Source organism: Oncorhynchus tshawytscha, linkage group LG07 (genome assembly GCF_018296145.1).
Source record: "Oncorhynchus tshawytscha isolate Ot180627B linkage group LG07, Otsh_v2.0, whole genome shotgun sequence".
NCBI classification, from domain to species: domain Eukaryota; kingdom Metazoa; phylum Chordata; class Actinopteri; order Salmoniformes; family Salmonidae; genus Oncorhynchus; species Oncorhynchus tshawytscha.
Window position 1 is genome coordinate 67,252,966 of NC_056435.1, and position 12,025 is coordinate 67,264,990.

The 12,025-nt window shown below is 45.0% G+C and overlaps 1 protein-coding gene across 3 annotated transcripts in view; it reads right to left on the reverse strand.

Annotated features, from left to right (window-relative positions):
• Nucleotides 1-12,025, reverse strand: part of grip2b (glutamate receptor interacting protein 2b) — a 205,900-nt gene that overhangs the window by 58,756 nt on the left and 135,119 nt on the right. For all 3 annotated transcript variants that reach the window (XM_042324861.1, XM_042324859.1, XM_042324860.1), the window contains exons 12-13: nucleotides 9,373-9,562; nucleotides 469-614 (exon numbers count right to left, since the gene is read on the reverse strand). In XM_042324861.1, coding sequence (XP_042180795.1) covers nucleotides 469-614; nucleotides 9,373-9,562 — 336 coding nt within the window. The remainder of the gene's footprint in view (nucleotides 1-468; nucleotides 615-9,372; nucleotides 9,563-12,025) is intronic.

The window sequence follows — 12,025 nt, forward strand, 5'->3', positions numbered from 1 at the left end:
GGACACATTGAGCCGGACACATTGAGCCGGACACAGTGAGCTGGACACAGTGAGCTGGACACAGTGAGCTGGATACATTGAGCTGGGCACATTGAGCTGGACACATTGAGCTGGGCACATTGAGCTGGACACATTGAGCTGGACACATTGAGCTGGACACAGTGAGCTGGACACAGTGAGCTGGACACAGTGAGCTGGACACAGTGAGCCGGACACATTGAGCCGGACACAGTGAGCCGGACATATTGAGCTGGACATATTGAGCTGGACACAGTGAGCTGGACACAGTAAACTGGAAGTATACATTTCAAGTATATTGAGTTTGAAATCTCAAACCACCCCCTCACGTGCCGGATCTGGCCGATGTTTGACAACCCTGGTCTATAGCTTTTCAACCATTTTATAAATTCATTAGTTTCACATATTGTACATATAGCCTACTGGGAGGCCTAAGCCCAAGAGACCAACCTGCGACGTCAAACTCTATTTCAAGAGAGACCTTATTGGCCAGAGCGGCGTCTCGGAGAAGCTGATTGGCCTCTTCCAGTGTTCCATCCTCCGTGGGGATTCCGTTGATGGACAGGAGTCTGTCTCCAACCTGCAGCAGGCCGCACCTGTCGGGACAAACAATCAAATGTAATTATAAAGCCCTGTTGACACAACATGTCTTTACTGTAATCCAGCCTGGATTCAAAAGAGAAGTTAGGAAAAAAAAACAGTCACATTTTTACATAATTTTACAATATAAATCGGATCAAATACATTTGATTGGATTTGTAATTTCAGTTGTAACAATCAGAGAAATGATTACGAAAAACCGAGAGATGGAAAAGTACAGTGTAGCAGAGTTAAGACATTGATTAATAATGAATACAGTAACCTCCAGGGAAGGAGAGCATATGAATCTTATTACCAATCATCTGGACTATAGCTGATTGAAAAGGCACTGGAGAGAGAGGGAGAGAGAAAAGGAGAGAGAGAAAAGGAGAGAGAGAGAGAGTAGGGATGAGAGAGAGAGAGAGTAGGAATGAGAGAGAGTAGAAATGAGAGAGAGAGTAGGAACGAGAGAGAGAGAAAGAGAGAGCGAGAGGGTAAGAGAGAGAGGTAGAGAGAGAGAGAGAGAGGTAGAGAGGGTAAGAGAGAGAGAAAGAAAGAAAGAGACAGAGAGAAAGAAAGAGAGGGAGAGGGAGGGAGAGAGAGAGAGAGAGAGAGAGAGGTAGAGAGGGTAAGAGAGAGAGAGAGAAAGAAAGAGACAGAGAGAAAGAAGGAGAGGGAGGGAGAGAGACTAGCATATCTACTGGGTGAAATACCACAGTGTGCCATCACAACAACACAATTTGTGACCTGTTGCCACGAGAAAAGGGCAACCAGTGAAGAACACACACCATTGTAAATACAACCCATATTTATTTATTTTCCATTTTGTACGCTAACTGATTTCACATCGTAACAACACTGTATATATACATAATATGACATTTGAAATGTCTTCATCCATTTCACTTTCTTTGGCAATGTAAACACATGTTTCCCATGTCAATAAAGTCCCTTGAATTGAATTGAATTGAGAGAGAGAGAGAGAGAGAGAGAGAGAGAGAGAGACAGAGAGATAAGAATATATGAAAGCAGAGTTGGAAACAAACGGACTCCATTACAAGTTAAGAGGTGTTCTGATTATTTTTACACGCACGCACGCACGCACGCACGCACGCACGCACGCACGCACGCACGCACGCACGCACGCACGCACACACACACACACACACACACACACACACACACACACACACACACACACACACACACACACGCGCACACACACACACACACACACACACACACACACACACACACACACACACACACACACACACACACACACACACAGAGAGTCGTGATGTTGATGTCTCAGTAGTTTACAGTGTGATGCTGCCGTGAGGTCTGAGGCCATGCTCCATTATTAACCACCCACTCAATGATCTCACCCAGTACTAATTAATCACCAGCCTCTTGTTTGGATGTAGGAATCAACAGCCACCTTCTCTTCTCTGGACCAACAGGTTGTTTAGCGAACATGTCCTACATATGTACACTCTTAGAAAAAAGGGTTCCAAAAGGGTTCTTCGGCAGTCCCCATAGCAGAACACCTAAAAGGTTCTAGATAACACAATGTTTTCTAAAAGTGTAGGATATATTTTTTTAATTATTAACCCCTCCACCACCCCCCCCTCGTCGGAGGACAAATATCTACTTTTTTTTTTTTTACAGCTTTTTTGTTACATATATATACACTTTACATATATACATGGTACTTTTACATACATCAATCACATAACAATAATACATGACTGAACATAAAGTCTTTAATCCCGCCCCTCAGCCTCTCTCAACCCATCCCACCTATCACCATAGCCCTCAGCTCTTTAATCCCGCCCCTCAGCCTCTCTCAACCCACCACATGTTGAACCTTTCTAATCTTATATTATCCCCAGATTGTGAGCGAAAGATGAAAACCTTTACTACCAGTATTATGATATTATTTATTGACTGACTATGGCTTTCCAAATCGGCTTTCCAAAGTTCATTTTAAGTGCATGTTATGTTTTTTTTAACCATTCCTGAACCTGTGACCAGAAACAACCTACATAGAGACTAGACCAGAATAAATGGTCTCTTCACAGGAAAAATCTACAGAGCTGAGATTGTTGTATTGTTGCCCCATATATATACTGTAGCATTCTGTTGGTGGCAAGAATTTTATATAATAATTGAAAAACTCTAAGTGTGGAATCAAGTGTAGTTTTTTGTACCAGTTCATAAACCATATGCCATGGAATCTCCTCCCATTTATTTTGCCACCCCTGTGGCGCAGCTGTCAACATTTCTGTCAATTTATTTTTCTATTTATGCCAGTTCCTTTCAGCCAATTTATATCTTTAATATATGGCAGGCAAACAAGTTCCCTACCTTCTCCCTTTTCTACTTTCCTCCTCCATTTTTGTGGTAGTGCTGCAATCAGTTGGTTGTAAATTTGGATTGAGCAGATATTCCCATATATTTTCGATAGCTGCAGATGTGACATAACTCCTCCATTTCTATTCATAATATCATTAATACATATAATGCCATATTTAAACATTTGTTCCGTAAAGAATGTTTATTTTTATTTTTTATTTGTACATTTGAGTTTATCCATAACATTTATTGTAATGTTTGTTCTATCTTTTCTGGAGGATAAAACTGAAATTGTAACCAGCTTTGTATAGCTTGTTTAAGAAAGGGCGAAACTTTAAACAACATTTCATTTTCAATTAGTGGGAAATGAGAAGTCGTAATCTATTTAAAGACAAAAAAATCTACGTTTTTAAACAAAGGATAAGCCTTTCTTAATAATCTACCGGAGAACCATTTTGGATTTAAGTATCATTTATGTATGAGTGAAGTTTTTAGTGAGAGGTTGAATCATTTTAGCCCCCTAAACTCATATTCATTATATAAATAGGCACATTTCATTTTGTCTGGCTTAGCATTCCAAATAACATGAAATATTTTCTGCCCATATGATTTAAAAAAAACAAGTCATCTGGAGCAGGCAGTGACATTAGTAAGTAAGTAAACTGTGATGAGACCAAAGAGTTTTTCCATAAATAGACAAGTATTTACTTGTCCATGGTTACAGAATCGTATCTATTTTTGCTAACTTTCTATTGAAATGAATTGTGGTAAATTAATTTATATTTTTTCAGATGTGAATACCAAGTATGCCTACTCCACCATCTGCCCATTTTATTAGTAAACTACAAGGTAGTGTAAACACTGTATTTTTTTAACGATCCAATACGTAATATGGTAAACTTGTCATAATTAGGTTTTAATCCAGAGAGGCTAGAAAAGTGATCAAGATCTTCAATGGGACTGTGCAGGAATCCAGATGGCAGATTTAAGAAAAAACTGGAGTCATCGGCATACATTGACACTTGTTTTTATCCCCTGGATTTCAAACCCCTTGATGTTCTTGTTGGATCTCATTTTAATAGCTGGCATTTCAATGTCCATAATAAATAGATATGGAGACAACGGACAGCCTTGTTTTACTCCTCTTAAAAGCTCAATACATTCTGAGAAGTAACTATTGGTTACTATTTTACATCTGGGGTTGCTGTACATAACTTTAACCCATTGTATTAGAGATTCAACTAAATTAAAGTCACCCAGGCATTTATATATACATTCTAATCATACTTTATCAAACACCTTTTCTAAATCTCCTATGAAGTCCCCCCAAAAAAGTGTAGGATCTTAATTTGATCACTCTGTTGCAGGAGAACTTTCCTGAATTGTAGTGCATTTGAGGATTAAAAAGGCTTTTAAAGGAAGTAATTTCCACTTTGAATTTTCAGACTTGATTTTCAACCCCAACAAAAATGTCCATTCATTATGATTTACATGATAACTCACATTTGCTTTTGCTGCAGGATTATATTCCTGCTGTAAGAAACTGGCTCAAATTAATACACTCTAATGAGTTGAGTTAACTCATCTAATACACTGTAATGAGTCGAGTTAACTCATCTAATACACTGTAATGCTTTGGGTTAACTCATCAAATACACTCTAATGAGTTGAGTTAACTCATCTAATACACTCTAATGAGTTGAGTTAACTCGTCTAATACACTCTAATGAGTCGAGTTAACTCATCTAATACACTCTAATGAGTCGAGTTAACTCATCTAATACACTCTAATGAGTTGAGTTAACTCATCTAATACACTCTAATGAGTTGAGTTAACTCATCTAATACACTCTAATGCATTGAGTTAACTCATCTAATACACTCTAATGCATTGAGTTAACTCATCTAATACACTCTAATGCATTGAGTTAACTCATCTAATACACTCTAATGAGTTGAGTACATAGTTAGCCAGAGAGGGAGAGAGAGAAAAATACATGCTAATGAGTTATCTCATTTACTGTCAAGACAACAAGATTTAGACATGTTTCTACACAAAATATGTTTGAAGTTCTCCAGTCCACCCCCCCCCCAAACCCTCCTATCCCCAATCTTTAAATCGTCTAACCGATAAGCAACAAGAGAGAATCCTCCAGTCTGAGCCCCACCGAGTCTTGACCCAGATACCCAAGTAATATTAACGCTCATCCAGTTTGACAACGGCCAAGATGCTTTCCTTTCAAGTTGAAAGAAACACACCGTCTCTTTCATTTCAAGCCTTCCTGATAGGCCAGCAGACATCTTTAAAGTGTTGTTTTCAATACAACTCGTCCGTTTCAAGTAACCCAGAATCATCGAGAAGAGAGAGAGAGAAGGAGAAAGAGAGAGAATGAGAAATAAGGAGAGAGAGAGAAACAAGAAAGAAGATACACGAATGTGGAGAGAGACTCCCCAGGTTGCTGTAACTCTCTGTCAGAGACATGTGTGTGTGTGTGTGTGTATGTGTGTGTGTGTGTGTGTGTGTGTGTGTGTGTGTGCGTGTGTGTGTGTGTGTATGTGTGTGTGTGTGTGTGTGTGTGCATGTGTATGTGTGTGTGTGTGTGTGTGTGTCTGTGTGTGTGTGCGTGTGTGTGCGTGTGTATGTGTGTGTGTGTGTGTGTGTGTGTGTGTGTGTGTGTGTGTGTGTGTATGTGTGTGTGTGTGTGTGTGTGTGTGTGTGCGTGTGTATGTGTGTGTGTGTGTGTGTGTGTGTGTGTGCGTGCGTGCGCGTGTGTTCGTGCGACAGTTGAAAACTTTATCTGTCGTCTAGAAGGAGGATCTATCTATTTACCCCCCCCTGTCTTGTGCCAATGGTTGCGTTCCAGGTCAACCTTCTTGCAGCATTACTGTCTGTCAATCTCAGAAGATTTCTCAATGTTGTTAAAGTGTTAACATATTATTAATGTGGTTCCTGAGACATAAGAAGTATTTCTCCAGATGGAGTGAGAACAGCAAAAAAGACGATTTTCTACCAGCGGAGGCCTCTGTCGTTGTGAAACAGCGCTGGCGACAAGGAGGATTATGGGTAAACAAACAGACGTCAACACAATTCCCTGTGCTCAGATCAAAGCAAAAACACAAAAGGGAACTTTCTCTCTTGCTCTCTCTCTGTCTCGCTATATATATATATATATATATATATATATATATATATATATATATATATATATATATACAGTATCTCTCTCTCTCCCTCTCTCTCTCACTCTTTAGTTAAGAATAGTCCAATTATCCCGTAGTGAAGTAGGATTACCCTGGAGACAAGGCAGAGTTCAAAATTAGTAAAAACAAAAACCCGGAAATTCTTCATGATATAAAATTGTTTTGTCTCCTTGCTGCAGACAGCGGAGACACAAAGGTCCTGAATCTCTGTAGCCAACATGAAAGCCATGTTGGGTCCCACTTTAAAACCAACAACAACTTATACAGTCTTAATATAACATCAGTAAAACACTACACAGATGGGTCTGAATCAGTGGAGGCTGGTGGGAAGAGCTATAGGAGGATGGGCTCGTTGTAATGTATGGAATGGAATGAATGGAACGGAGTCCAACATGTGGTTTCCATATGTTTGATGTGTTTCATACCGTTCCATTCATTCCATTCCATACATTACAATGAGCCCATCCTCCTATAGCTCCTCCCACCAGCCTCCATTGATCCAAACAGTGTACTTCAATTCACTACAGATGTAGGACCTTAATTTGAGCCATTTTTCTACAGCAGGAAAGTAATCCTGCAGCAATAGGACATTTGAATTATTATGTTGATTATAATTAATGGTAATTTTTGAAGGGCTTGATACATTTTTTGTAAGGGAAACCTTAAACCTCAAATACTCTACAACAGGGTGATCAAATTAAGATTCTACATCTGTAACATAGTAGTAGTAGTATTAGCAGTGGGGGTGGTAGTAGAAAACACCAAGGGGTGATTAGGTTTAAAGTAATTTATCACTTATTCACCTACCCATTCCTTCACCAGACAAGTGAATCGAGAACCTGTTCTAATTAAGCAATACGGCCCGAGAGGGTGTGGTATATGGCCAATATACCATGGTTTAGGGCTGTTCTTGGGCACGACACAACATGGAGTGCCTGGACACAGCCCTTAGCCGTGGTATATTGGCAATATACCACGAACCCCCGAGGTGCCTTGTTGCTAATAGAAACGGGTTCCCAATGTAACCAGAAGAGTGAAAATAAATGCTTTGTTATACCCGTGGTATACAAGGCTTTCAGCCAATCAACAGTCAGGGCTCGACCACCCAGTCTATAATTGACAAATAACAGCCTGGCCGAAAGGCCATAACACACTTACTACATATTACTCCAGGCTGTCTGCCTGGAGTAATATGTAGTAAGTGTGTTATGGCCTTTCGGCCCTGCCCCGCCCCCCTTTCGGAAAAGCTGACCACGACTCCATTTTGTTGATCCCTGCCTACAGACAGAAACTAAAACAAGAAGCTCCCACGCTGAGGTCTGTCCAACGCTGGTCCGACCAAGCTGACTCCACACTCCAAGACTGCTTCCATCACGTGGACTGGGAGATGTTTCGTATTGCGTCAGACAACAACATTGACGAATACGCTGATACGGTGTGCGAGTTCATTAGAACGTGCGTTGAAGATGTCGTTCCCATAGCAACGATTAAAACATTCCCTAACCAGAAACCGTGGATTGATGGCAGCATTCGTGTGAAACTGAAGGCACGAACCACTGCTTTTAATCAGGGCAAGGTGTCTGGTAACATGACTGAATACAAACAGTGCAGCTATTCCCTCCGCAAGGCTATCAAACAAGCTAAGCGCCAGTACAGAGACAAAGTAGAATCTCAATTCAACGGCTCAGACACAAGAGGTATGTGGCAGGGTCTACAATCAATCACGGACTACAGGAAGAAACCCAGCCCAGTCACGGACCAGGATGTCTTGCTCCCAGGCAGACTAAATAACTTTTTGCCCGCTTTGAGGACAATACAGTGCCACTGACACGGCCTGCAACGGAATCATGCGGTCTCTCCTTCACTGCAGCCGAAGTGAGTAAGACATTTAAACGTGTTAACCCTCGCAAGGCTGCAGGCCCAGACGGCATCCCCAGCCGCGCCCTCAGAGCATGCGCAGACCAGCTGGCCGGTGTGTTTACGGACATATTCAACCAATCCCTATACCAGTCTGCTGTTCCCACATGCTTCAAGAGGGCCACCATTGTTCCTGTTCCCAAGAAAGCTAAGGTAACTGAGCTAAACGACTACCGCCCGTAGCACTCACATCCGTCATCATGAAGTGCTTTGAGAGACTAGTCAAGGACCATATCACCTCCACCCTACCTGACACCCTTGACCCACTCCAATTTGCTTACCGCCCAAATAGGTCCACAGACGATGCAATCTCAACCACACTGCACACTGCCCTAACCCATCTGGACAAGAGGAATACCTATGTGAGAATGCTGTTCATCGACTACAGCTCGGCATTCAACACCATAGTACCCTCCAAGCTCGTCATCAAGCTCGAGACCCTGGGTCTCGACCCCGCCCTGTGCAACTGGGTACTGGACTTCCTGACGGGCCGCCCCCAGGTGGTGAGGGTAGGCAACAACATCTCCTTCCCGCTGATCCTCAACACTGGGGCCCCACAAGGGTGCGTTCTGAGCCCCCTCCTGTACTCCCTGTTCACCCACGACTGCGTGGCCATGCACGCCTCCAACTCAATCATCAAGTTTGCGGACGACACAACAGTGGTAGGCTTGATTACCAACAACGACGAGACGGCCTACAGGGAGGAGGTGAGGGCCCTCGGAGTGTGGTGTCAGGAAAATAACCTCACACTCAACGTCAACAAAACTAAGGAGATGATTGTGGACTTCAGGAAACAGCAGAGGGAACACCCCCCATCCACATCGATGGAACAGTAGTGGAGAGGGTAGCAAGTTTTAAGTTCCTCGGCATACACATCACAGACAAACTGAACTGGTCCACTCACACAGACAGCATCGTGAGGAAGGCGCAGCAGCGCCTCTTCAACCTCAGGAGGCTGAAGAAATTCGGCTTGTCACCAAAAGCACTCACAAACTTCTACAGTTGCACAATCGAGAGCATCCTGGCGGGCTGTATCACCGCCTGGTATGGCAACTGCACCGCCCTCAACCGTAAGGCTCTCCAGAGGGTAGTGAGGTCTGCACAACGCATCACCGGGGGCAAACTACCTGCCCTCCAGGACACCTACACCACCTGATTCACGACGACAGGAATCACTGTCTGAAGTAGCAGTGTCTCTGTGTTACTGCGATACTGTCTGGAGCCTGTCTGATCCATCTCCAGATCCCTCTCTCCACATCACAATCACAAGCTTCAGTTTTCAGGAGTGTGCATGCGTACCTCTCGGCCGAGCTGTCCGGCTCTATGAAACGTATGAGCGGGGGAGCAGAGAGGGTCTCTGTAGCAAAGATGCCTCCCTGTAGCTGGACCCCAAAGCCGTTTAGAGGGTCTCCTCTCAGGGTGATCTCACTGCTCTCTGTGTGGACGATCTGACCACCAGGGCCCACTGTACTGGATGCCAGTGACACAGCTGCAGAGAGAGAGAGAGAGAGAGAGAGAGAGAGAGACGTAGAGAGACAGAGAGAGAGAGAGAGAGAGAGAGAGAGGGAGAGAGAGAGAGAGGGAGAGAGGGAGAGAGAGAGAGAGAGGGAGAGAGAGAGAGAGAGAGAGAGAGAGAGAGAGGAGAGAGAGGGGAGAGAGAGAGAGAGAGAGGGAGAGAGAGAGAGAGGGAGAGAGAGAGGGAGAGAGAGAGCGAGAGGGAGAGGGAGAGAGAGAGAGAGGGAGAGAGAGAGGGAGAGAGAGAGAGAGGGAGAGAGAGAGAGAGAGGGAGAGAGAGAGAGAGAGAGAGAGAGAGAGAGAGGGAGAGAGAGAGGGAGAGAGAGAGAGAGGGAGAGAGAGAAAGGGAGGGAGAGTGAGAGCGAGAGAGTGAGAAAGAAAGAGAAAGAGAGAGAGAAAAGAAAGAGAGAGAGAGATGGCATTCTACACCATTAAAAAACAAATTACAATTTAAATAACTATTACAATTTGGCTAAAACTAATTGAATGTGTCATTGAACCAATTGCACTTTATGGCAGCGAGGCGTGGGGTCCACTTGCAAAACAAGATTTCATCAAATGGGACAAACACCCCATTGGAATCCTGCATGCAGAGTTCTGTAAGATTCTCCTACATGTCCAGAGGAAAACTACAATGCATGCAGGGCAGAATTAGGCCAATATCCACTAATAATAAAAACTCAAAAAAGAGCAATTAAGTTTTGGAAACATCTAAAATACAGTGACCCCCTCTCATATCATTACCAAGCCCTGCAATGCCAAGAGCTGAGCAAAGAAAATAGTCCCCTCATCCAGCTGGTCCTGGGGCTGAGTTCACAAACTTGTTCTACTAACACACTGAAGCCTCAGTCCCCTCATCCAGCTGGTCCTGGGGCTGAGTTCACAAACTTGTTCTACTAACACATTGAAGCCTCAGGACCAGAACATCCAATCAATCAGAATAAACCAAATTACAACACAGTCAAAACAAAACTACATTTCTTATTGGGAAGCACAAGCACAAACACAAAGCAAAATGCAGTGCTATCTGGCCCTAAATCGACAGTTCACCGTGGCAAACTATTTGACCATGGTTACTGATCAAAACCTTAGAAAAACCTTGACAAAGTACAGGCTCAGTGAGCACAGCCTTGGCATTGAGAAGGTTAGACACAGGAAAACCTGGCTCCCTGTAGAGGAAAGGCTGAGCAACCACTGCACCGCACCAGAACCTGGCTCCCTGTAGAGGAAAGGCTGAGCAACCACTGCACCGCACCAGAACCTGGCTCCCTGTAGAGGAAAGGCTGAGCAACCACTGCACCGCACCAGAACCTGGCTCCCTGTAGAGGAAAGGCTGAGCAACCACTGCACCGCACCAGAACCTGGCTCCCTGTAGAGGAAAGGCTGAGCAACCACTGCACCGCACCAGAACCTGGCTCCCTGTAGAGGAAAGGCTGAGCAACCACTGCACCGCACCAGAACCTGGCTCCCTGTAGAGGAAAGGCTGAGCAACCACTGCACCGCACCAGAACCTGGCTCCCTGTAGAGGAAAGGCTGAGCAACCACTGCACCGCACCAGAACCTGGCTCCCTGTAGAGGAGAGGCTGAGCAACCACTGCACCGCACCAGAACCTGGCTCCCTGTAGAGGAAAGGCTGAGCAACCACTGCACCGCACCAGAACCTGGCTCCCTGTAGAGGAAAGGCTGAGCAACCACTGCACCGCACCAGAACCTGGCTCCCTGTAGAGGAAAGGCTGAGCAACCACTGCACCGCACCAGAACCTGGCTCCCTGTAGAGGAAAGGCTGAGCAACCACTGCACCGCACCAGAACCTGGCTCCCTGTAGAGGAAAGGCTGAGCAACCACTGCACCGCACCAGAACCTGGCTCCCTGTAGAGGAAAGGCTGAGCAACCACTGCACCGCACCAGAACCTGGCTCCCTGTAGAGGAAAGGCTGAGCAACCACTGCACCGCACCAGAACCTGGCTCCCTGTAGAGGAAAGGCTGAGCAACCACTGCACCGCACCAGAACCTGGCTCCCTGTAGAGGAAAGGCTGAGCAACCACTGCACCGCACCAGAACCTGGCTCCCTGTAGAGGAAAGGCTGAGCAACCACTGCACCGCACCAGAACCTGGCTCCCTGTAGAGGAAAGGCTGAGCAACCACTGCACCGCACCAGAACCTGGCTCCCTGTAGAGGAAAGGCTGAGCAACCACTGCACCGCACCAGAACCTGGCTCCCTGTAGAGGAAAGGCTGAGCAACCACTGCACCGCACCAGAACCTGGCTCCCTGTAGAGGAAAGGCTGAGCAACCACTGCACCGCACCAGAACCTGGCTCCCTGTAGAGGAAAGGCTGAGCAACCACTGCACCGCACCAGAACCTGGCTCCCTGTAGAGGAAAGGCTGAGCAACCACTGCACCGCACCAGAACCTGGGACGGAGCTGCATTTCCTGACA